Source organism: Chelonia mydas, chromosome 3, assembly GCF_015237465.2.
Source record: "Chelonia mydas isolate rCheMyd1 chromosome 3, rCheMyd1.pri.v2, whole genome shotgun sequence".
Classification (NCBI taxonomy): domain Eukaryota; kingdom Metazoa; phylum Chordata; order Testudines; family Cheloniidae; genus Chelonia; species Chelonia mydas.
Genome location: NC_057851.1, coordinates 114,156,423 through 114,183,399, shown reverse-complemented (window position 1 = coordinate 114,183,399; position 26,977 = coordinate 114,156,423). Strand labels below are relative to the sequence as shown.

The 26,977-nt window shown below is 42.0% G+C and overlaps 1 protein-coding gene and 1 long non-coding RNA gene across 2 annotated transcripts in view; one reads left to right on the top strand and one right to left on the bottom strand.

Moving 5' to 3' along the window:
* The window catches only part of NOX3 (NADPH oxidase 3), a 56,624-nt gene that overhangs the window by 28,515 nt on the left and 1,132 nt on the right, over nt 1–26,977 (top strand). The window contains exons 9-12 of the mRNA XM_007057346.4: nt 3,217–3,470; nt 6,823–6,985; nt 14,844–14,990; nt 21,003–21,127. Coding sequence (XP_007057408.2) covers nt 3,217–3,470; nt 6,823–6,985; nt 14,844–14,990; nt 21,003–21,127 — 689 coding nt within the window. The remainder of the gene's footprint in view (nt 1–3,216; nt 3,471–6,822; nt 6,986–14,843; nt 14,991–21,002; nt 21,128–26,977) is intronic.
* Nucleotides 1,940–11,451, bottom strand: LOC122465094. Its single transcript, XR_006289658.1, has 3 exons — nt 11,437–11,451; nt 10,200–10,292; nt 1,940–1,982 (listed from the first exon to the last, which is right to left on the bottom strand). It is a non-coding gene; the product is annotated as an uncharacterized LOC122465094 (long non-coding RNA).

Here is a 26,977-nt window from a genome sequence, read left to right as displayed (position 1 = left end):
TCTCCTGGTGCCATGAATCCACCTCACAGGTCCTCTCGTCGTTCTGTATAAATATCTATTTCTCGTGGCTTCCGACGTCAACCACCACTTCCACTGCAACTCTGCTCTCCTGCAGACGCCATACCATGGCAAGCATGGAGCCCACTCAGCTGCTGTTGTGAGCATTGTAAACACCTGGAGTATATGCAGAACCGGGCTAAGAGACGCCAGCATGAGGACGATTTTGATTAGGAAATGGACACAGACGTTCCTGAAAGCATGGGCTGTGGCAATTGGGACATCATGGTGGCAGTGGGGCTGGTTGATACAGTGGAATGCTGATTCTGGGCCCAGCAAACAAGCACAGACTGGTGGGACCACATGGTGTTGCAGGTATGGGATGATTCATAGTGGCTGCAAAACTTTCACATGCATAAGGCCACTTTCCTGGAACTCTGTGAGCTGCTTTCCTGCACCCTGAAGTGCAGGAATACCAAGGTGAGGGCTGCCCTGACAGTTGAGAAGTGAGTGGCGATAGCACTGTGGAAGCTTGCTACGCCTGACTGCTACAGGTCAGTCGGGAATCAATTTGGAGTGGGCAAATCTACTGTGGGGGTGATTGTGATCCAAGTAGCCAATGCAGTCATTGACGTTCTGTTATCAAGGGTAGTGACTCTGGAAAATGTGCAGGTCATAGTGGATGGCTTTGCTGCAATGGGTTTCCCTAACTGTGGTGGGGCAATAGACAGAATGCACCTGGCCAACCAGTACGTAAACTGCAAGCGGTACTTCTCAACGGTGCTGCAAGCACTGGTGGATCACAAGGGACATCTCACCGACATCAGCATGGGATGGCTGGGAAAGGTGCATGAAGCTTGCATCTTTACGAACTCCAGGCTGTTCGAGCAGCTGCAAGAAGGGACTTACTTCCCAGACCAGAAAATTACCGTTGGGGATGTTGAAATGCCAATAGTTGTCCTTGGGGATCTAGCCTACCCCTTGCTCCCATGGCTCATGAAGCCGTACACAGGCAGCCTGGACAGTAGCAAGGAGCAGTTCAACTATAGGCTGAGCAAGTGCAGAATGGTGGTAGAATGTGCCTTTGGACGTTTAAAAGCTTGCTGGCGCTATTTGCTGACTAGGTCAGACCTCAGCGCAACCAACATTTCCATTGTTATTGCCGCTTGCCGTGTGCTCCATAATATCTGTGAGAGTAAGGGGAAGACATTTATGGTGGGGTGTGAGGTTGAGGCAAATCGCCGTGTGTCCGATTTTGAGCAGCCAGATGCCAGGGTGATTAGAAGAGCACAGCAAGGCACGCTGCACATCAGACAGGCTTTGAAAACCTGTTTCATGATTGGCCACACTTCGGTGTGACAGTTGTGAGTTCTCCTTGATGCAAACCCGCCCCCTTTGTTGATTTTAATTCTCTGTAAGCCAGCCACCCTCCCCCCTTTGAAATAAAGTAACTACTGTTTTGAAACCATGCATTCTTTATTAATTTTTTTAAAAAGGAAGATAACTGACAAGGTAGCCCAGGTGGGGTGGGGTGGGGTGGGGTGGGGGAGGAGGGAAGGACAAGGCCACATTGCTTATTGTAGCCACGCTACAAATCAAACTGTTTGAATGACAGCCTTCTGTTGCTTGGGCCATCCTCTGGAGTGAAGTGGCTGAGTGCCCAGAGCCTCCCCCCCCAAACCCACCTCTCCCCGCGTTCTTGGGCATCTGGGTGAGGAGGATATGGAACTTGGGGAGGAAGTCAGGCGGTTGTACAATGGATACAGCGAGGGTCTGCGCTCTTGTTGGCTTTCCTGCAGCTGCACCAGATGCTTCATCATGTCAGTTTGCTCCCCCATTAGCCTTCGCATTGCCTCCTGCCTCCGCTCTTCGTGCTCAATTAATGCTTTCCTATGTTTTTTGTTTTGTTTTTGTTTTTTTGTGCCTTCTGATCTGTGATAACCTCAGGGACAGAGATGATAGGGGGAGCCTAGAAACATTTGCACCTGGGGGGAGATAAAAAGGGAGAGTAAAATTTAAGATGATACATTTCTGAGAACAAAAGGGAGACTCTTTCACAGTGAATCAAGCAATTCACAGCAGACAGCACATGTGCTTTAGGTACAAGGTCGCATTTTGCCTTTTATATTGAGTGCCTGCTGGTATGGTGACACATCACACATGGCTGGGCAACAGAATTCGGTTTCCATGCAGCCATGGTAAGGCAAAGGGTATGCAGGGTTGGTTTCTTACGCATAACATGTGGGAATGGTTTCAAACTGCAGCGCCCTCCTTTCCCATAGCAAGCAATGGGTTGGGTTTCACATTTAAAAGGAGGGGCTGCGGTTTTCAGGTGGATGTGCAGCACACACCTCCCCCACCCCACCGCGTGGCTATTCTCCGGGATGATCCCTTTTAGCCAAGCGCAAACAACCCAGCATGAATGAGGTCCTTTTACTGTTCCCTTACAAAAATTTCTATGTACCTGGCTAGTGCATCGGAGTTCAAAGTGCTGTCCAGAGCAGACACATTGGAGCACTCTGTGATAGCTCCCGGGGGCCAATACCGTCGATTTCTGTCCGCACTACCCCAAATTCAACTCAGCAAGGTCAATTTTGGCACTACTGCCCTCGCCAGGGAGGAGTACAGAAGTCACTTTTAAGAGCCCTTTAAGTCGATGGAACAGGGTTGGTTGTGTGGACGCATTCATTTTAAAATCGACCTAACGCGGCTAACTTTGACCTAACCCCGTAGTGTAGACCAGGCCAATGGGCTTGGTTCTTCTTACTTACTTTGGTGTAAATCAGCAATAACATCATACATGTCAACTGAGTTACACTGGAGTCAAATTGCTGTGAAAGGAACATTAGGCCCAATATGTCTGGGGATACGGTTCTGTGTTCTCTCTGACTCTCAAGCTAAAAGTTGCCTAAAATGTGGTTTCTTACACAGGCTTCACTTGACTTCTCAAACCCATAATGCAAAATACCATATAATAAATGCAATGGAAATTCTTAATTTGATGTTGAGTAACAGTAGCACTATGATATACTGGATAGTACATTGTCCACTGCCAACTTAAAAACTAATGTGTATCCCACTTTCTAATTCCTTTTAATTGAAGGCAAGTAGAAGTGAACTAGACGAAGCTCTGTAACTTACTATAAATGAACATGTATTCAAAATTAACACAGCAGAACAGGACAAATCGATCTTTTATTGTGGTTTACTTTGGTTTAGGTGGTGACTCATTCCTCTGGAGTCCTTGAGCTCCATATGAAGAAATGTGGCTTTAAAATGGAGCCTGGCCAGTATATATTTCTACAGTGCCCTTCTGTATCACAACTGGAGTGGCATCCTTTCACGCTTACCTCGGCTCCTGAGGAGGAATTCTTCAGTGTGCACATAAGGGTAGTTGGGGATTGGACAGGAGCCCTGTTCAAGGCATTTGGAGCAGAGGAAAAAGTCTTTAAGGAGCCCTGGAAGCTACCAAGGTTTAAATACTAACTTTTGTGTGTGTTGCCTTTTGTACAGTACTAGATGATAAACTTGGAATCATCTCAGTATGTCATTATGCTAAAGAACAATGAATATGAAAAATGAACTTAGAGCTTTTAGTTATCAAGAAGGTCTGTCACAAATCCCTGATTCAGAATCAGCTTATACATAAATATGGCCATTTAGCTGTACCTGTATATTTATGAATCAGATTAAAATGACAGTAGCCATTTATATATGCTAGCTTCCTATCTATTAAGTTATGTATTTAAGTTCTTATAATGGCACCTATCATCATAGTATCTTGCTCCCTATCCCTGTGTTGCGCTCCCCTACAACTGTGGTTCTCAACCCGGGGTACACAGAAATCTTCCAGGGGGTACATCAACTCATCTAGATATTTGCCTAGTTTTACAACAGGCTACATAAAAAGCACTAGTGACGTCAGAACAAACTAAAATTTCATACATACAATGACTTGTGGATTCTGCTTTGTATACCATATGCTGAAATGTAACTACAATATTTATAGTCCAGTTGATTTATTTTATAATTATATGGTAAAAATGAGAATGTAAGCAATTTTTTCAGTTATAGTATGTTGTGACACTTTTTTGTATTTTTATGTCTGATTTTGTAAGCTAGTAGTTTTTAAGTGAGGTGAAACTTGGGGTACACAAGACAAATCAGACTCCTGAAAGGGGTACAGTCATCTGGAAAGGTTGAGAACCACTGTCCTACAACTCTCTTCCACTACCTGGATCCCTCTTTCTACCTCCATTCCTTATCTCCGAAAGATTCCTACTTCTCCCAGCTGTCCTGATCCCACTTTCATTGGATCTAAGGAACTATCTGCTGCCTGCAGCTTCTTCCCTCTACTGATCTGTGAACACCTACATGCTTCTTCCTCCTTCCCAGCATTCTCCCTCCACTCTGCCCCAACTTCACAAATCCTTTTCAGTTACCTCCCTCCTCCTTAGATCTTTGCATAGAGTTAAGTAAGGCAAAGAGGTACTGAGGATTCTTAAAAGTGAGTGAGACTTATAAGTATGGTGCTGAATGTTTAGGTTCATGGCAGCTGCTTGTATGTCCCCTAATCGTTTACTATTATAAAAGGTTCTGTGGCTTGTTAGGCATAGTATGTAACTCCTACAGGATCTGCAGAAAGTAATATGTTCAGAGACTTCGTGTTCTTTGTAAGTAACCTTTGTTTAACTTCATTTTCAAAACAAAAATCGCCTGTTTCAAATATTAATAGTAAAGGATGAATTTTCAAACAGTGCACAGGGATTTAGCCATCAACATCTACTGATATTAATGAAATCATGCTGCTAAATCATTACTGCACTATATGGAAAATTACTTCTAAATATTCCATAAATGCTTTATGCAGAGAATGATACATCTTATATAATTGTAGTGTACCCACCACATGCTATCTAGACACCTGATGACAAACCTCATCATGTATGTTTTTATGCCCTAAATTCCCACTGACTTCAGTGGGAGTTTTGAGTGCTCAAGAAATGCAGGATCGGGCACAACATGCACAAATCAAGACCAATGTAGAGAGAAAAACAGCTGTTTATATAACCACATATTTAGGTTTGTGGCTAAATTGTCAAAGATTGTCTTTTAGTATGTGTTTAGTTGCTATTTCACATGCAATTACACGTGCAAACAATTCATAGAATCATGGAATCATAGAATATCAGGTTTGGAAGGGACCCCAGAAGGTCATCTAGTCCAACCCCCTGCTCGAAGCAGGACCAAGTCCCAGTTAAATCATCCCAGCCAGGGCTTTGTCAAGCCTGACCTTAAAAACCTCTAAGGAAGGAGATTCTACCACCTCCCTAGGTAACGCATTCCAGTGTTTCACCACCCTCTTAGTGAAAAAGTTTTTCCTAATATCCAATCTAAACTTCCCCCATTGCAACTTGAGACCATTACTCCTCGTTCTGTCATCTGCTACCATTGAGAACAGTCTAGAGCCATCCTCTTTGGAACCCCCTTTCAGGTAGTTGAAAGCAGCTATCAAATCCCCCCTCATTCTTCTCTTCTGCAGACTAAACAATCCCAGCTCCCTCAGCCTCTCCTCATAAGTCATGTGTTCTAGACCCCTAATCATTTTTGTTGCCCTTCGCTGGACTCTCTCCAATTTATCCACATCCTTCTTGTAGTGTGGGGCCCAAAACTGGACACAGTACTCCAGATGAGGCCTCACCAGTGTCGAATAGAGGGGAACGATCACGTCCCTCGATCTGCTCGCTATGCCCCTACTTATACATCCCAAAATGCCATTGGCCTTCTTGGCAACAAGGGCACACTGCTGACTCATATCCAGCTTCTCGTCCACTGTCACCCCTAGGTCCTTTTCCGCAGAACTGCTGCCTAGCCATTCGGTCCCTAGTCTGTAGCGGTGCATTGGATTCTTCCATCCTAAGTGTAGGACCCTGCACTTATCCTTATTGAACCTCATCAGATTTCTTTTGGCCCAATCCTCCAATTTGTCTAGGTCCTTCTGTATCCTATCCCTCCCCTCCAGCATATCTACCACTCCTCCCAGTTTAGTATCATCCGCAAATTTGCTGAGAGTGCAATCCACACCATCCTCCAGAAATTGGAAATACTTGAATAAAAGCAAACCAAATAACTTGAAAATGGGAAATAGAGTAATTGAAAATGGGACATGTTGCGGCAACACCCTTAAACAAGCCAGCAACACAACATTCAAAATAATAGATTTTCAAATAATTAATGTAAGTGTGTTTTGTGGACTGTTGCACAATGATTACATCTTCCTTTCTTAGTAGTGTACTTAACTCTTCCTACAACATCTGCATGTTTATAGTTTTATTAAGTATATTTTATTTCTGAAATACTTGTTCCTCTGAAAGAGTTCAGAAACTAATTCTTTGCTTACATATGATCTTTCTCTATATCTCTTTCATTATATAAATACATCCTGAAAACTTTTCAAAAAGATTAATAAATCTGCTCCTCTGTCCTTTGATTTGTACAATATGGAAAATAAAGCTCTAAAAACAGGATGCTCGCATTTCAGAAACCCTGAAAATTGTAACTGCATGCTTAAATAGATAGCCAGGCCCGTAACTCACATGGATGCTCTTGTGCTCTCATTTCACACAAAATAGTTGCTTTGCTATGAAATGCCACCCACTGAAAATTAAATCCTTGTGTGATGGCAATTTGTGTGAGAGTTTAGACGTGATTTTTGAATATATGCAACAGAAGCACTATTTTTGAAAATGTAGCCCAGTATCTCTCGGATTTTAAGTCCCATTGATATGTTGCTGACTTTTAACAAATGATACTTTGTTACTCCAGACTGGCTGTGGATGGACCATTTGGAGCTGCAACTACAGATGTTTTTCACTATCGAGTCAGTGTATGCATTGCAGCAGGAATAGGAGTCACTCCGTTCGCTTCGATTCTAAAATCCATATGGTTTAAGTGCTGTAATCCTAATACAGAACTGACGTTGGAGAAGGTAGGGTGGAAATTTGTTTATAATTCCTTTAAAAAGTTCACTGCCCTCACATCCTCTGGGATTATTTTAATAAACTAATACTTGTCAAGGTTAGATAACCAGCTCCTTCAAGTTGAGGGTAGAAACTGCTTTAGTTTCTGTTGAGATGGAGGAACTCTCTCATTTGTCTGCTATCCAGTGGACCCAATGAGTTTTCAGAACTTTTCTGAGATAAAGTATTTTTTAGCTGCTAGCCCACTCTATATTAAACGCCTAACTGAACATTTTTATTACTTCTGCCCTCAACCACTGGTGCAGTGGCATCTCCTTACAATTCACCTTGATACCCAGGTAACCTATAACAAAAAAAGAAGTGAGGGAGAAGCTTAGGTGCTGACTTACTCAGCTCCCAGGGCGTACTCGACCCCTGCTCTTTAAACTCTCCAGTAGATGCACTGGTTCCAAACATGAATTATTTCTAATAATGTAATTGATAAAAGTGTGCCTGAGGCTGCAGGTCCTGGACAGCACCACTGAAGTTAACATATTCTTAATTCTCTGAACTATCATTTGTAATAATAATATTTAATAATATGGCAGTGCCTTGTGAGGATAGGGTGAAGAAGAGACAGCTGGGGTGGAAATGGAGAGAGCGAGAGAGTGAAACACTAACAAATAAATTGGTTAGTCTCTAAGGTGCCAGAAGTACTCCTTTTCTTTTTGCAAATACAAACTAACACGGCTGCTACTCTGAAAACTAAGAAGAAAGTGGCAGGTATAAACTGTCCCTTCCCCATCCACAGTGGCAAGCTTGTGGCCCTTCCAGACATTTTGACTCACTTTCTAATGTAAAAACTCAACTGGGAGCTGTTCAGGGTTTCAGATTTAGGGCCAGAGCCTGCAACTGTGTCTGTGGGCAGACCAGTGTAAGGGTCCACCCACAGGGACCTGAATGCAGGTCCTAGGCCTTGATCTTTATAAAATAAAGTTAGTTAAAACTGGTGGTTTGATGACACATTGCTGCTGAAAGAGCAGCTTGGTTTCTGGGAATGCAGGAGGCGAGAAGGGGTCCAAATAGACTAGGGAAAGTAAGTGTGTGTGTGTGTGTGTGTGTGTGTGTGTGTGTGAGAGAGAGAGAGAGAGAAAATGAATTAACAATACCCCATACTTTAATAGCAGTAAGTCACTTTTCAGAGCATGCACTAGAAGAATTGGTTGCCTCCTGGGATGGATAAAGGCACAAGGCTGAATGTACTTAAGGTGTGCCCCAGTGACCCGCTATTTTACACCTTGCCATGCCTTTTTGCTATAATGCATTAAGTCCCACAGGACCTCTGTGAGAAACAGGAATACTATTATTTCTACTTTACATGTAACTTTTCTGTTTCACAGTTTCTTCATTAGTGTAGTAGGAATAATGATACTTATTTCTCACAGGTGTTGTGAGGCTAAAATCATTAATTTTGGAAAGATATCTTGAGATCTCGATGGAAGGTGCTATGGAAGTCCAAAGTAGTATTAGAATTTTTTTTATCAGTCATTTAAGTGAGATTGACTTAATCTCAGAGTAATTGGTTTTTTTTTTCCATTGTCTAAAAGCTTCCACTTGTGATATAATTACACATAATTTAATCTGTCTCCAAGTATGTGGCGCTCACCTTCTATAGTGATGAGTACCATAGAAATGTTGATTAAGGAAATAAATAAGAGGATTTTCTTTTTTAAAAAACAATTTCATTTTGATTGGAGTACAGCTGTCATTACAGTTATTAAATTAATATTTCCTAGTGTTGCCCACATATAGTTGAGATATAAATACTCAGAGCTTGCATAATGTCAGCAGCTGTATAACTTAAAAAAACACAGCAAATCAGAAGCAGTACACATTTATCTAATTCATTTTTCACAATTAAATAGCCTTAGAGTGTAGTTTTCATATTGCTTTTTTGATGGTTAGGATGGACATTCCAGTACTCCTGACTGGAGTGTTACCACTCAGTTTAGTTATGCACAGGCTGGTTTCTTCCTCACACCAGCTAGCCTCAATTTTGAAATTTTGCAGTTGGAATTTATGAAACTGTACTGGTTAACTCAGATTCTAACACTGGCAAACAACTGTATCCTCTTGTTCCCTTTTTAAGATTCACCCCATCCCACAAACTTTCCAGCAAAATACAGTAATTTGGAAATACTAAAAGGCTGCAGAGTTCATGTTGTCAAATGTAACTTTGTGTTTAAAGCTGCTTTTGGAAAACAGCCTTTATGCCTATAAGGCTGAGTGCTAAATTCTTGATAGTCTTGTTAGTGCACCCATGCAGGACCCTCACCTTTGAGTGGGGAGGATAGAGATAACTACAGTGTGCTGGACTATGCCCTGTACCCCAAAGGGGGTGTGGTTACTCAGGTTGTGGGACCTCCACAGCCACCCAGAAGCAGCTGTGGGGTAGCCCACACACTATACATTTAAGAGCAGCAGTAAGAGCAGATGATGAATATTTTTCCCTTGTTCCCCCTGAGTCATTCTTGCTATGTCTTCTGAGTACAAGCTGAATCTGTTGCTCCATTCCCTTCCCCGGCGCTCTCAGATGCGAGGAGGGGGAGTGAATGTTCATCAAGGAGTAGTTATTAATGATCTGCACTGTGCTGAAAGCAGCTTTATGAAGTATATGCATGCACCTTATGTGAGAGAGCAGAGCTCTCTGCTCTTGCTTACTACACCAAGTGTAGGGTGGAGGAAAACGAATGATAAATATGTGAGGATGAAGAGGGCGTGGAGTATAAGTGCATTATTGAAATAAGAGACTACTCAAAATCCTGCCTTACAGATCTGATTAATAGTAATACTGCATCTAACTCAATTTGCAGAAAGAGCACTTGGAAAATTTAAGGCAGTTTACTTGTGCAAGCCATCAAGATGATGAATATAATAGCTGGGGTGGGTGGGGATTAGTGAAACATAAATCTAATGAGGGGTTGTTGTTTGTTTTGAGGAGCCTGAATAACAGCACAGACAGTTAATACTGTGAGCCCTACAATAAAATACAAAATTCAGAATATTTGCTTACTTATAGAAATACACCATTCCTGGACGGTTTTATTCTACAGTGTTAATGAGGGTGAATTTTATTGTGTTTTTATTGTATTTTAATCATATTTGTAATATGCTGTGGAGTGCCCAGAGCATCTCGATGGAAAGAAAGGGAGGCTCTTTATAAATAATATTTACCATTATTACCTTTATTTTTCTAGGAGTCTGTGTGTTTCATAGTTTCATTTTTCCATAGGCCAACTTTCCTCACCAGCTTCTCTCTCCTTCCTTCTCAGGACTCTATTTGTGGCAAAAATATTCTTTGTGAGGAAAAATTCTGTTAATTAATTACAAATATTTCTCATTTATAACAAATGACAATTTTAAGAAATACAATGGGTACAGCTTTAGTGGGGATGAATTTGGCTTAGTATACTGGGTTTGGGAAATTGTCCCCTCCCCTCCTTTCCCCACCCATTTGCACTAGTCGTACATTTTTGTAAGATGAATTGTTGAAAAGGTGTGAGTAATTAGCTGGTAAAATAGAGGTTGTGGGGACAGTTCCTCAGAAAAAGCCATGATAAAATACATAGTGATGTTTTTCAGTGGCCTGATTTTCAGAGGTGCCAGCTGCATGTAGCAACTGCTGACTTCAAAATTCCCAGACAAAACCTTTGTCAAGGGAGGTATGAGCCTGTAAATATTGTACGTGGCAGTTAACTTAAAACAACACTGTTGTTAGTTACCAAAAGGAAACGTTTTACTGCCAATGGGCCTGATTTTCCTCATATTTACACCAATGTAAGTATCAAGGTTCCTTCCCCACTCTGAACTCTAGGGTACAGATGTGGGGACCTGCATGAAAATCTCCTAAGCTTACTTTTACCAGTTTAGGTTAAAACTTCCCCAAAGTACAAACTATTTTACCCTTTGCCCTTGGACTTCCAATGCCACCACCAAACGTTTATCTGGGTTTATTTATTATTAGGAAAGCGTTGTTTGGAAACGTCTTTCCCCCCAAAATCCTCCCAACCCTTGCACCCCACTTCCTGGGGAAGGTTTGGTAAAAATCCTCACCAATTTGCATAGGTGACCACAGATCCAAACCCTTGGATCTTAAGAACAATGAAAAAGCATTCAGTTTCTGAAAAGAAGGATTTTAATATAAGTAAAAAGTAAAAAAGAATCACCTCTGTAAAATCAGGATGGTAAATACCTTACAGGGTAATTAGATTCAAAACATAGAGAATCCCTCTAGGAAAAACCTTAAGTTAGAAAAAGACACACAGACAGGAATGGAAGGGAGTACTTGTGGCACCTTAGAGACTAACCAATTTATTTGAGCATGAGCTTTCGCGAGCATATCCATTCTATTCAGAACAGCTTAATTTCTCAGCCATTTAAAGAAATCAAAATCTAACGCATATCTAACTAGATTACTTACTAAATTCTAAGACTCCATTCCTGTTCTGTCCCCAGCAAAAGCATCACACAGACAGACTCTTTGTTTTTCCCTCCCCCCAGCTTTTGAAAGTATCTTGTCTCCTCATTGGTCATTGTGGTCAGGTGCCAGCAAGGTTATCCTAGCTTCTTAACCCTTTACATGTGAGAGGATTTTTCCTCTGGCCAGGAGGGATTTTAAAGGGGTTTACCCTTCCCTTTATATTTATGACAGTAAGTCAATAGCAACTCCATGGAAAGCAATGGGATTATTTTCATGTAAAAACAGTGTAATAATAAAAAACCAGGCTTCAGATATTTAGAGTTAAGGTTCTGCAAACAACCCTAATCCAGACCCTATATAAACACTAATCCTTTACTTATTCACCAGAAAGCTCACTATTTCCCACCACCAGAACTTGTCTGCATTTCCAACAGAGACCCTGAGCACTCACCTACAGTACAGATCTAAGAAACCCCTCACATCAACCATAGACCCTCCTCTAATTCACCCAACACTTCAGAGTGAAACACACCAATATCTTGTGTTGTAATCCCTTATAATACAAAACAACATATTCCCTTTCCACCATCTACCATTTCACTAGGAGCTACACAGCTCAGTCTATTTCATCTATCTTGCATATATATGTACTAGAAAGACCACTATGTCTATCTCATTTGTCCTCTACACAAAGCTTCAAAACCTCACCCTCCATAAGCATGTCTCAAACAAAACTTTACCCCTATTCATTCTACACACATGGGCTGTAAATGCCAAATTATCGCAATCACCAAAGCACAAATTTATTACATACAGAATGTGATTTATTCAAGGATATGAAAAGCTTAGTTAGTAGTAATACTTAAGAAGTAGCCCAGTTAAGTGGACAAAGTGTGGGGCTACAAGACTAGAATTAAGAGTTTGTTTTGCTGAATTTGAAGGTGGAATTAACATGTTTTCAAAATGTGCTGTGTTTGAGACAAAAACACATTAGGCAGACCTGTCAGACTTCCTTTTGATATTTAAAGGTCAAGGCACTGGGGCATGGTGAGGAGAAGGAGAGAGAGGATTTTTAAAAAGACCAAAACAGTATAAAAATCATGGACACAACAAAACAAGAGCCAAAGATCACTTTTCTGACTTTGTTTATAGCTTTGTATCCCTTCTAACATCCCTTGTCCCATTCTTTTCTTCTTAGATTGTATACTCTTTGAGAGAGAGGGAACTGGCTTCTTATGGGTTAGTAAAGTGTCCAGTACACTTTGGGGGATTATACAAATAATTACATTAAAAAAACATTAAGGTTGCAAGGCTGCCAATCTCCGGTTCCCCCAACCCTCACTGGCTCTGAATCCCACTTCCTCTCAGCTCCTCATCCAATTTTCCCTATTCTCCCCCCAGCCAGCTGGTTTGCAACCTGCTCCCCCCGCCCCATACATTTCCCTCACTTGCTCCCAGTCCCAGTCTCCTTCCCCAGACAACCCCATCTTCCCCTCCAGCGCCCAGGCCCAGTCTCCCCTTCCCTGCTGCCCAGTCTCACTCTCTTTGCCCAGCTAGTTCTCGTCTCACCACACTTTGTGTCCCAATCAACTATTTCCCCTCGTACTGGTCTGGCTTTTGTTTCTTCTGCATTTGAATCAGACAGCTTCCTCTTCCATGCTGCCTGGGTGCTATCAAAAGGTAAGTGAGAGCACTCAGCCTGGCCTTAGCCCAACCTGGAGCAGCAATTACCAGGAAAGTCCAGATTCAACCCTGTAGCCCTTGGCTGGTACATGCTCAGTTGCTCTGTGGGAATGGTGCATGCAAAGTCCACTCACATGTAGAAGCTGTGAGGGGATGGAATATGTGAGAATAGCGCATGTGCAGTCCTGTCACGCAGAAGAGCTGTGAGGGTCTGGAGCAGTGGTGGGCAACCTGTGGCCCATAAGGGTAATTCGCTGGTGGGCTGCGAGACAGTTTGTTTAAATTGACCATCCACCGACATGGCCGCTCGCAGCTCCCGGTGGCCACAGTCTGCCATTCCTGGCCAATGGGAGCTGCAGATGGCCGTGCCTGCGGACGATCAATGTAAACAAACTGTCTCACAGCCTGCCAGCGGATTACCCTGACAGGCCGCGTGCGGTCTGCGGGTCACAGGTTGCCCATCACTGCTCCAGAGTCTGGAGCATGCTCAGTTGCCTTGTGGGGGTGGCCTATGCATAGCCTGGTCATGTGTAGCTGCTGTAAGGGGCTAGAACATGCGCAGTCACTCTGTAGGGATGGGGCATGCACAGTCCATTCAGCAGTAGAGGTCAGAGACTTGAGCATGCACAGTGCGGAAGGAATCTTTAGGGTTTTTATCTGTTAAAGCTATAGTAATGTTCTATTGAACATTTGTAAACTGTGATTTTTTTCAAAGGCTTATAACTTGGACAAATTTAAGCAGATCGTCACAGGACGACAAAAGGCACCTCCCTGACACAAAGCCTCCCCCCACCCCTTACCAAATTTCAATTCTCTTCTCTATAACTTGAGGGCACTAGAGCATTGCAAAGAATAGGTCTCAAGAATTTTTTTAACACGGGCAAAACAACATATTTATCTCTTAGCCTCAGTTTTGGAAACAGTTGTATCGTTTTGGGTGAAATTTGCCCCCTGCCAAAATCATCCTGAGGCAGACACACAGCAAAGAAAATTTCAGCCCAAATGGTTAAAGTTTGGCAATGTTCTAAGCAACTGAAAACAAAATCTTATAATTGGAATGTCTGGCAACCTTAATAGTAGGTGGCATTACCAGCCCCACCTATAATAAATGGAGAACCATAATTAATTTAATTAAGAGTTTTGTTTAGGAGCATAGATGTTTAATGCTGCACTCAACACAGCATCGGCAACCTTAAGACTAAAAGGACAGAGTGGGCTAGTTCACAGGTTTTTCATCTTTGGAACCAGAGTTCAATACCACAGTGATGGGCATGGTATAAATCTCAACAAAATAGAATACCTTTCTTAGTGGATTAATGAAATTGAGTGTGGTGGTCTCATCTTAGTCCCTGTTTGATCACATCTTGAAATCACTGCAGAGTTTTATAGGCTTTTCAGTCTCCATTCAAGAAAAATGCAGAGTTAGGTTTTGTAAGCCAGTGTTGAGATGCATTGAGAGAGTTAGATGTCTTGCATGTTGCCTGTCTGCATTAATATTTTAATTCACTAACATTCACTCACATTTTTTTAAGAAGAAAAAGGTGTTTAAAACCATACAAAGAAACACAATGTCAAATGTAGATGAGATCGTGTTTAAATTTCCACTGGAGTACAGTAGCATGCTATAAGATTAACCACTTATCTCAACATAAATAATTTAAGAGTTTATAGAAAGCTTGTTGAAAGCTTGTGTCTTGTTGAATCTTGTTACTTTTACCTGACAGGTTTATTTCTATTGGACTTGCCGAGATGCATCTGCCTTTGAGTGGTTTGCTGATCTCCTGTTCTTGCTGGAAACACAAATGGCTGAGAAAGGGAAAACCCATTTTCTAAGTTACCATATATTTCTTACTGGCTGGGATGAAAGTCAGGTATTAATGAAATGGGTTTGAGTTAATGTACTTTACTTTTCCAGTATAGCAGCATATGAAACAGGAACAAGGAAATGGATGAATTAATGTAATTATTATAAATTTTTGAAGTATTTGATAAACAGGTTTCTTTTCTCCTAAAATTTCATTTTTAAATCTTTTGTGATATTTTTCCACACCCACACCATTTTAAATCCATTAACAGGAAGCAAGGAGACAAAGAACTGTAAATAGAGATCCCACTTCCAATTTAGCTTTAGGAAAATAGGAACTTGGGAATTGCTTTATTGGATCAAACCCGTGGTCCATCTAGTCCAATATCCTATCTCTGGAAGTCGTGAGTACCATCTGCTGTAGAGTAAGGTGGAAGAAAACTTGCCAGCATGGAAAATTTCTTCTGAACCCTAAGTTGGATGTTGGCATGATGGTTTGTGGAATGTCTTCCATGGTTATTGGTTGCGTTTAAATCCTTACTATTGTATGTAAAAAATATATTTTTGTTATCCATTGTGATGGGCTGTATAAACCCCATACTGGAACTGAAGGGGTTAAGGAGCAGCTCTGAGCCCAGGTGATTCCCAGCCTCTCCCCCCCCCCATACCTGCAGAACCTGCTTCAGCTGGAGGAGGGGCTTTACAGGGAGCCAGATAGCTAAAAAGGGGGCAGTCAGGGTAGGAGGACAGACCTATCCTGAGAGCTCCTGAACAAGGGAACTACAAAAGCCTTTGCTGCCAGGAAGGGGCAATCAGTTAGGCTGAAGGGTCAGATTTGCCTTTTTTGCTATCTTAAGTTGGACTTTGAGACTTGGGGGGAGGCGAACGGTAGGAAGTGGCCCAGGGAGGCAGCCTCAAGGCACTTCAGTATGCTGATATTTTTGCCTCTAATAGGGCTCTTGGTTGCAGCCCGATACAGTGGGAGCGCCCAGGCTCCCCTGCCAACCATCCTTGTTGTGGAGAGTACAAAAACCTCTCTTCCACACACACCTCTCAGAAGTAAGGAGAAGGTAGAGATGCTGAAAGTCCCAAGGCGAAGCTGAGCCACCTAGAGGGCTCAGCTGGGGAACTTAGGGCCCTCCCTGTTGTGAGGACATGGAACTATATATATTTCTTTGGACTCTGTTACCTCAGAATGGGGCGAACTAAATTAGTAACCTGGCTGGAGAGTAATGAGTTCTGCAAGTTAATTGTGTGCTGTGTGGAAATGTATTTCCTTTGATCAGTTTTAAATTTGCCAACTTTAAATTTCATTGATAGATCCCACTCTGAGATCTGCATACTACTTAGAGTAAGGAGGCTCATTCAACTTCTTCCCTTTTTATTTGGCTCCAAACAGGTCTTTCCTTTCTCTCTGCTTTATTAATTGGTCAGTCAAGTCACATTAGATGCAGGAAAGGAAAACCTCTCCTCCTGTTTTTTATTTTTTATTTTTTTCATGTAATGAAAGGACTCGTATAGAATTAAAAAAGAGGAAATATACCACAAATCATTCTTGGTCTTGTAGCCTTGATCTTCTCGCATCTTAGTTCCTTTCCACTTTCCCTCAGGGATTGTTTAAAAAGGTAATGACTTGAGGTGCTTTCAACATTATGGGATTGATTTTCAAAATTTATGTGTACAGTTGTTCACACACCACAAAGTCCAAACAGACTCTTATATCAGTTTCTCAACCCGTGGGTCAGGACCCAAAACTGGGTTGCTAGAATGTTTCAAAGGGTCATGTGGTCCAGTCAGCGGGACAGGGCCAAACCTGGGCAGCGCTGCAACCCCACAGGTTGCAATGCCCAGAGCTGAGAGTCAACTCCAGCCAGCCCCACAGCACAGGAGCTGCAGGAGCCACCACTCTGTGGTAACTGGCCAGCCTACCAGGTAAGCGGAGCCAGCAAGTACTTCTCAACTGGGCTACCTGCTCACCTCAGGGCCTTGGAGCCTGGACAGGAGAGTGACAGGACCAGGCCCCAGCTCCCCACCCTGGGGAGGGGGAAAGGCCTGCAGGGAGGCATTGACTGACGGGCTGGCGCTGAGTCCCAGGCCTGCGCCAGCCACGCTACCACCATGACAGGGAGCCAGAGAGAGTGACACTTCCCCCCCGAACATTGAGTGTGAGGCCACAGGTACTCCCTCCAGCAACCCCCCCCCCCCCATACACCCTCCTACTTTGTTTGAAACAATGTTTCAAACAACAGATTGGGCTACTTTGGAGCTAGTTTTTAAGTCACTTTGGGCCAATAATGCAGTAGAAATCTGGGAACCCTGAAACTCCCCCAGAGGACAGGACCTGACCGAAACCACCCCAGGGCCTCTATCCCCAGACTATTTACTGCGTTGCGACAGGCCACAAACATTTAAAAATGGGTCATGAGCCCCAAAAGATTGATAACCTCTGTCTTATACCATTTATCTAACAAAGACTGTGAAAACTTCTTTTGGAGAGAAAAATCTACTACCCATGCTGAAGCATGCAACAATCTGACCAATATTAAACAAGCCATTCCTCAATGTTAGCAAACTCACAGACTATCTATTATCTACCATCTATTTTCTAACAAGCTAATCAAGAAGCTAACAAAACACATGGTCACCATCACCTGCAAGCTGCCAGTACCCTGAATCTTCATGCCAGAACATGGTACAGAAACAAACAATTTTTGCTCTCGTGAGTGACCTCCAGCTCATAGACAGAGGTGGATATCTGTACTCCTCATGTTGGACCTTTCTGTGGCATGTGATACAACTGAGCACCACTGAGCAGTGATACTGTTATCCCACCTCCAAAAGGCTGCAGGAGTGAAAAGAAGTACAGCGAAATGGCTTTCTTCTTCTCGGACCAAACACAGAGGGTTGTAATTGGTAACAGTTCCTCGACCTCCAGAGCTCTCACATGTGGAATCCCACAGGCCTTAAGCCTCTCCCCTATCTTACTTGATATCTTTAGGAAACCACTAGTGGAGACTGTGTGACAACTTTAGCCTAAATATCAGCAATACTCAGATGACACCAAGCTTTAGATTTCCTTTACACAGAACAAAACCAGCATTCTCTCCAGGCTATCCCCCAGCAGTTGGCCGAGAACAACATTTGGATGAAGAGCAGTTGACGGAAGCTAAACCCAGGCAAAATGAAGGTGCTGTTATTAGAAAGCAAGAATCCCTTTGGAGAATTTACTTCTTCCCCCTCTGAGGGCATATGGCTTCAGATTGTTAAATTTGTTCAGTCTTGATGTCCTTATAGATTCTTCACTGCCACCAGATGGCCAAATAGAGATATGGTAGCAAACAAGCCCTCTTCCATCTGTGGCTGATCAGGAAACTGTGTCTCAAGATATCAAACCCAGTTCTGGCAATGCATTTGAGACATCTAGGCTTCATTACTGTAATTCATTATACTTAGGACTGAAGCCACAAATATTGAAAAAGGTCCACTTGGTACAGAATGCAGCCACCATCTGCTGAGCAGCACAGCTGGCCATGAGCAAATCATCCAGTCCCTGCATTGTCTCTCCACTGAACAGACTCCAGTTCAAGTCCTTTGCCATGATATTCAAAGCCCTCCATGAGATTGGCCCAAGCTAGCAGGAAGACCGCATCTCCCTTTGACACCATGACCTCCTGTGACTGCTATGCCTCACCCGAAGACTGAAGCTGTCAAGCAACAGGGGACACTCATGAGCACAAGAGAGGGAACTTTCATAAGGGATGGATCCAGACTATGGAATCCACTCCTGCAAAAGATAATGACCACAGGTTACACCACATTCGGAACTAAATTCCAAACAAATTTCTTGACTTAGCTTTTCTTCAATAATTCTGGACAAGGATAATAATGATAGCCTATAATACAAACAAACATGTTACTCCTACCTACAGAGGGAGGAAAATGGAGAGAGATTGTATGTTTGATTTTTAAATACCTATGCAGTAATGGGTGCTATAAAAAAACCTATAGAGAGAGTAAATCTGCATGCAAATTATACACATAACTGCATTTCTGTGCATGTAACTTGAAAAAAAAACCAAGGCCTTATTTCTGTCTACATATAGGAATCATGTATATTATTTAGGAGAAAAGGAACATACGCATTGCTATGTTGGATCAAATAATATGTATTAATTATAATAGTATTAATTATATTACAGTATAATTATTATTATCCCTCGGTATGACATTATAGGGATTTTTTTTTTTACCAAATAGCCTTCAAGATTCAAGATCTTTAAGCATAAAGAGGGGAAAGCTACCATCAAAAATGTATTCCCATGAGTCACCAATAAATCCTGACCACAAACTGACTCTGTAGGTTTGGGTAGTCAAAAGTTTTGTTAAACTGTCCACACAACTTCTGCATTTTCGGTGCTCAAATGTATTGGTTCTCTTTTGACTTTCCTTAATAGCCTCACAAAGCCTAAGAGCACTGGCTTCTGGAGATCATTAATCGTGATGTTTTGCACATCTACCATATTCCTGAGCTGCTCATTCATACCCTGAGGGATTGCTCCAAGTGCTCTTGTAATCATCTTTGTTCTGTTTTCCATCATCAATCCACTTCGTGGCAGAGTTCTTCATACTTTTCCATTTCTCTTCTTGTTTCTTTTTTGTTTCTTCTGCTGGTATGGCAATATCAATTAACATGGTCTTGTTAATTGATTTATTATTTATGTATTTATGTACTGGTTTGCTATAGTGCCTACAATGTGCTAAGTACTTTCCAAGCATACAAGAAGAGATGGTCCCTGCCTTGGGGAGCTTAAGTCTGTGTACACCGAGCATTGGACAGATGAGTTATTATATATCAAATTTAGAAATACATCTATTTCCTTTGTCCTGGAAGTTTCTCAACTTAGGTTAAAGTGGGTGTGGATAATCCTCAATATCAACTTTGGTTCTTTGCCTCCTTGCTTACAGGTGTTTCAATAATGTTTTCTGAAAGGAGAATATTGGGGGAATAAGGGGACGGAAAATGGCAAGCAGAATTACTTGCAAGTAAATTTCCTTTTTCAGCTTAACAAAGGAAAGTTATTGCTGCTTGTCTGATATCATAAAGTATGCTATTGGTAAAGCATTGGCCACCGCTAATGATGGTATGTATATGCCATATGAAAGTATGAGGTGGAATATTGTTCAGAATATTTAAGCAGGTTCTTTTCTCTGCAAATACAAAAATGAAAGTGGTGGTAGAATGTTGTGCACCGCTTGTGCATACCCTCTTTGACGGTTCCTCTGTGGTCAACTGAAAATTCAAAGCACACACAACCTGGATACACATAGAATTCCTATATTGCATATAATTTCTATTTATTTATTTAAAAATCACCATTACTTCGCTACTTATGTTTTTCCTTTCCCAAATCATTTCTTTTCAACATTAAAATGGTATCACCTGCTTAACTATCGGGAAATGTTCAAAAGCTGCTAAGTAACTTAGGAATCGAAGTCCTGTTTGCAAAAGTGACTTAGGCCCAGATCCTCAAAGGCACCTAAATACCTTTCAGGATCAGAGCCTTAGGAACATGTCTCATTGAAAGTCAATAGGACTTAGGTGCCCATGTACCTAAGTCACTTTTGAAAATGGAATTTAGGCTTCTAAGCCACTTAGGCACTTTTGAAAATGTTGTCCTCCCCTGCCCACCTTTTTTTTTTAGGGGCCAGAGTGCTGGCCTCTGATGATGATTACAAGTTTGTTGTTTTTTTTCCCCCTGAAAGAAAAGGAGTACTTGTGGCACCTTAGAGACTAACCAATTTATTTGAGCATAAGCTTTCGTGAGCTACAGCATCCGATGAAGTGAGCTGTAGCTCACGAAAGCTTATGCTCAAATAAATTGGTTAGTCTCTAAGGTGCCACAAGTACTCCTTTTCTTTTTGCAAATACAGACTAACACGGCTGTTACTCTGAAACTTTTCCCCCTGAGTAATATATATTTCCACCTTTTATTCAGAGACTGTATTATCACTTTACTTCTTACTCAGCATATACATTGTTGATTCTAAAATTATTGTCTTGCTGTAAATTTTGCTTTAGGCTACTCATATAGCTCTACATGAAGATGAAAAGATGGATGTAATTACTGGTCTGAGACAGAAGACCTTCTATGGAAGGCCGAACTGGGACACTGAGTTCAGGCAAATAGCAGAAAATCATCCTAGGTAAGACAGGTTAGCTTCTAGCCTTATTATGTAACTCTTTCTCAGCATAAACAGTGGGAGGGCAAATCTTTTAAAATGATCCTTTTAAAATTTAGCTTTTTGCTATGTGGAAAGAAGATTTATGTTTAATGAAGCTTTTAATGAAGAAATCTCAGAAATAGAATGCCAATAAAATCTAATTTTTGGATAAGAAAATCTAATATTTAGAAGTATTTCAATACCCTGGCCTTTGCCAGATATAATTGAAACACACAATCCAATTACTGTTCTGCACAAAGGACAAAGTAACATTAATTTCCCTTGAAGATGGTTATTAAAGAGATAAATTGTGATTTTTTTTTCTTATGATGTCAAGGATATGTTTGTTCTCTCAACATATTTGGCTACCGTTGTAAGACTGTGCTGTTCTGTCATTAGTTCATCTCTGCTGGCAAAGACAGTTCATTTGAACCTGGTGGATTTGCTAGTGGTCTGAGAAAAGCTTCTTTGTTCCTGGAAGCCTTTGAAGAAAGAATTTGAAATATTTTTGTGCTCATCACCAGAAAATTCAGGAATCTTTGTGATTCTTTTCCCTTTCCAAATATTTACCTGTTAATGCAAGCTGAGGGCCTGCATTCAGGAGAAAGGGTTGAGAAAGGAAAAGGAAAAACATTTTTTTAATGAATTAAAAACTAAAATGCTGGAAGGGGAAGAGAGAAAAGAGTAAGCTTCAAGAATACCATAAAATTGAAAAAATAACAGTAATAGAGAAACCAGTTGATAGAGGTAAAAATGAATACAAATCAGGAAATAAGAAGGAAGATTAAAAAATGGGCAAAGGGCTGAAAATATAATTTTTCCTTTTTATTATTTGTGAAATATTGCTACTACAAAATCATATCTTTTAAATATAGACTTGCAGTAAAATTCAACTTGCAGTCTAAACTTTATTATTTGACAATTTTCAAAATATAGTTGTGAAGTGAAAAATCTTCAAGAACGACATTTTCTGTGCTGCTTTTCATGCACAGAGTAGAAGGTGATGGTGAGAAGTCCTGAATGTTGTGATGCTTCCTTAAGAATCCAGCACTGAACTTTTGGGAACATGAATTTGGGTCATAATAGGCATGTCAGTCTGATATTGATCCAAGTCAAGATAATGAAGTAGCTGATACAGGACACAATTAATAAAGAATTAAAGGAGGGTAATATAATTAATGCCAATAAACATGGGTTTTTGGTCAAACTAACCTGATATATATTTTTATGAGATTACAAGTTTGGTTGACAAAGGTAATAGTAAAAAGAAAAGGAGTACTTGTGGCACCTTAGAGACTAACCAATTTATTTGAGCATAAGCTTTCGTGAGCTACAGCTCACTTCATCGGATGCATTCAGTGGAAAATACAGTGGGGAGATTTATATACATAGAGAACATGAAACTATGGGTGTTACCATACACACTGTAACGAGAGTGATCACTTAAGGTGAGATATTACCAGCAAGAGAGCGGGGGTGGGAGGAGAAACCTTTTGTAGTGATAATCAAGGTGAGCCATTTCCAGCAGTTGACAAGAACATCTGAGGAACGGTGCGGGGTGGAAAAACATGGGGAAATAGTTTTACTTTGTGTAATGACCCATCCACTCCCAGTCTCTATTCAAGCCTAAGTTAATTGTATCCAGTCTGCAAATTAATTCCAATTCAGCAGTCTCTCGCTGGAGTCTGATTTTGAAGTTTTTGTTGTTGAAGAATTGCAACTTTTAGGTCTGTAATCGAGTGACCAAAGAGATCATAACTGGTTTTTGAATGTTATAATTCTTGACATCTGATTTGTGTCCATTTATTCTTTTACGTAGAGACTGTCCAGTTTGGCCAATGTACATGGCAGAGGAGCATTGCTGACACATGATGGCATATATCACATTGGTGGATGTTCAGGTGAACGAGCCTCTGATAGTGTGGCTGATATGATTAGGCCCTATGATGGTGTCCCCTAAATAGCTATGTGGACACAGTTGGCAATGGGCTTTGTTGCAAGGATAGGTTCCTGGGTTAGTGGTTCTGTTGTGTGGTGTGTGGTTGCTGGTGAGTATTTGCTTCAGGTTGGGGGGCTGTCTGTAAGCAAGGACTGGCCTGTCTCCCAAGATCTGTGAGAGTGATGGGTCGTCCTTCAGGATAGGTTGTAGATACTTGATGATGCGTTGGAGAGGTTTTACTTGGGGGCTGAAGGTGATGGCTAGTGGTGGTCTGTTATTTTCTTTGTTGGGCCTGTCCTGTAGTAGGTGACTTCTGGGTACTCTTCTGGCTCTGTCAATCTGTTTCTTCACTTCAGCAGGTGGGTATTGTAGTTGTAAGAATGCTTGATAGAGATCTTGTCGGTGTTTGTCTCTGTCTGAGGGGTTGGAGCAAATGCGGTTGTATCATAGAGCTTGGCTGTAGACAATGGATCGTGTGGTGTGATCTGGATGAAAGATGGAGGCATGTAGGTAGGAATAGCGGTCAGTAGGTTTCCGGTATAGGGTGGTGTTTATGTGACCATCGCTTATTAGCACCGTAGAGTCCAGGAAGTGGATCTCTTCTGTGGACTGGTCCAGGCTGAGGTTGATGGTGGGATGGAAATTGTTGAAATCATGGTGGAATTCCTCAAGGGCTTCTTTTCCATGGGTCCAGATGATGAACATGTCATCAGTGTAGCGCAAGTAGAGTAGGGGCATTAGGAGATGAGAGGTGAGGAAGCGTTGTTCTAAGTCAGCCATAAAAATGTTGGCATACTGTGGGGCCATGCGGGTTTGAAGGTATACATTGTCCCCAAATGTGAAATAGTTATGGGTGAGGACAAAGTCACAAAGTTCAGCCACCAGGTTTGCCATGACATTATCGGGGATACTGTTCCTGATGGCTTGTAGTCCATCTTTGTGTGGAATGTTGGTGTAGAGGGCTTCTACATCCATAGTGGCCAGGATGGTGTTTTCAGGAAGATCACCGATGGCTTGTAGTTTCCTCAGGAAGCCAGTGGTGTCTCGAACATAGCTGGGAGTGCTGGTAGCGTAGGGCCTGAGGAGGGAGTCTACATAGCCAGACAATCCTGCTGTCAGGGTGCCAATGCCTGAGATGATGCGGCGTCCAGGATTTCCAGGTTTATGGATTTTGGGTAGCAGATAGAATACCCCAGGTGGGGTTCCAGGGGTGTGTCTGTGCGGATTTGTTCTTGTGCTTTTTCAGGGAGTTTCTTGAGCAAATGCTGTAGTTTCTTTTGGTAACCCTCTGTGGGATCAGAGGGTAATGGCTTGTAAAAAGTGGTATTGGAGAGCTGCCTAGCAGCCTCTTGTTCATATTCCAACCTATTCATGATGATGACAGCACCTCCTTTGTCAGCCTTTTTGATTATGGTGTCAGTTGTTTCTGAGGCTGTGGATGGCATTGTGTTCTGCACGGCTGAGGTTATGGGACAAGTGATGCTGCTTTCCCACAATTTCAGCCCGTGAACGTCGGCAGAAGTTTCCCCATGTTTATTCCACCCCCCACCGTTCCTCAAACGTTCTTATCAACTGCTGGAAATGGCCCACCTTGATTATCACTACAAAAGGTTTATTCCCCCCCGCCCCCCGCTCTCCTGCTGGTAATATCTCACCTTAAGTGATCACTCTCGTTACAGTGTGTATGGTAACACCCATTGTTTCATGTTCTCTATGTATATAAATCTGCCCACTGTATTTTCCACTGAATGCATCCGATGAAGTGAGCCGTAGCTCACAAAAGCTTATGCTCAAATAAATTTGTTAGTCTCTAAGGTGCCACAAGTACTTCTTTTCTTTTTGCGAATACAGACTAACACGGCTGCTACTCTGAAAGTTAATAGTGTTGATGTAACAGACTTCTATAAGGCATTTGACTTGCTATCACACAACATTTGGATTAAAAAACTAGAATGATCTAAAATTAACATGGCACACATTAAATGGATTGAAAGCTTGCTAACTGATAGGTCTCAAAATGTAATTGTAAATGGGGAATCATCATCAAGCAGGAGTTTCTAGTGGGGTCTTGCAGGGATCATTTCTTGTCCCTGTGCTATTTAACATTTTTATCAATGATCTGGAAGAAAACATAAAATCATTCCTGATAAGTATGCAGAGGATGAAAAAATTGGGGGAATGGTAAATAATTGAGGACAGATCATGGATACTGAGCAATATCGCTTGTTGGCAAGCTGGGAGCAAACAAATAATATGTAATAATAATAACTGTAAATATATACAGGTAGGAAAAATGAATGTAGACCACACTTACACGATGGGGGACTCTGTCCTGGGAAGTAGTGACTCTGAAAAATATTTCGGGGTCGTGGTGGATGGTCAACTGAACATGAGCTCCCACTGCAACGCTGTGGCCAAAAAGGCTAATGTGATCCTTGCATGCATAAAGAGAGGAATCTTGAATAGGAATAAATAAAAATATTTTAACTGTGCATTTGGCACTAGTATGACCACTGCTGGTATACTGTGTCCAGTTCTGGTGTCCGCAGGTCCAGAGGATGTTGATAAATTGGAGAAGGTTCAGAGAAAATGGGAATGATTAAAGATTTGGAAACGTACATTACGGTGATAGATTCACAGAGCTCAATCTATTTAGCTTAACAAAGAGAAGGTTAAGGGGTGACTTGATCATAGTCTGTAAGTATCTACCAGGGGAACAAATATTTGATAATGGACTCTTCAGTCTAGCAGACAAAGTATAACATGATCCAGTGGCTGGAAGTTGAAGCTAGACAAATTCACACTGGAAATAAGGTGTACATTTTAAAAAGTGAATGTAAATAACTATTGGAGCAATTTACCAAGCTGTCATGGTGGATTCTCCATCGCTGGCAATTTTAAAATCAAGGTTGGATCTCTTTGTAAAAGATATGCTGTAGTTCAAAAGGAATTATTGTGGGGAAGTTCTATGGCTTGTGCTATACAGGAGGTCAGACTAGATGATTACAATGGTCCCTATGAATCTATGAATTTGCTTGTGAGCCTCAGTTTATACGTTTAAGATCAAATGTGAACACTTTAAAGGAAAAAGTGTATGAGAGAAACATTTTACTGGAACTGTATTGGGCAAAAACTGTCCCTCCTCCAGGCCCTCTGCACGTGCAGATGGTTCAGGATGCAGAGGAATTGGCATGGTTTTGCTGTGTGTGGGTAAAGGGGCAGCTGGATATCATGAGGTAACCAGACTCAGGGTGGATTCTAGGGGCAGGCAAACAGGGCCATCGCCCTGGGCACCAGCTTCCAGGGACGCTATAAGAACTTCCAGGGGACACTGGACTGCTAGGCTCCCCCTTCCCAATTGATTGGCCAACTGTGTTTTAGGTTTTCTTTACCTGACTGTTAGGAGAGGTTGGGTGCCAAAAATGTTTTCTGCCCCGGGCAGCAAAATGACTGGGGCTGTTCCTGACCAGGGTCTACATCCCTTGGATACGACTAGGTCCTGGTCCACATGGGCTCCTTTCTCTGCAATGCACAGTGTCTCTTTGGTGTATCTACTACACCAGGGGTTCTCAAACTTCATTGTACCATGACCCCCTTTTGACAATAAAAACTACTGCATGACGCCAGGACGGGGAACCGAAGCCTGAGCCTGCCTGAGCATCACTAACTCAGGCATGGGGTGGGGGGCAAAGCTGAAGCTCAAGGGCTTCAGCCTTAGGCAGGGGGCCTGTAACCTGAGTTGCAACATGCAGGGCTGAAACTCTCCGGCTTCAGCCTTGGGTGGTGGGGCTCAGGCTTTGGTCCTGGGCCCCAGCAAGTCTAAGTCAGCCCTGGCAAATGGGGTTGCGACCCACTTTGAGGTCCCGACCCACAGTTTGAGAACTGCTGTACTA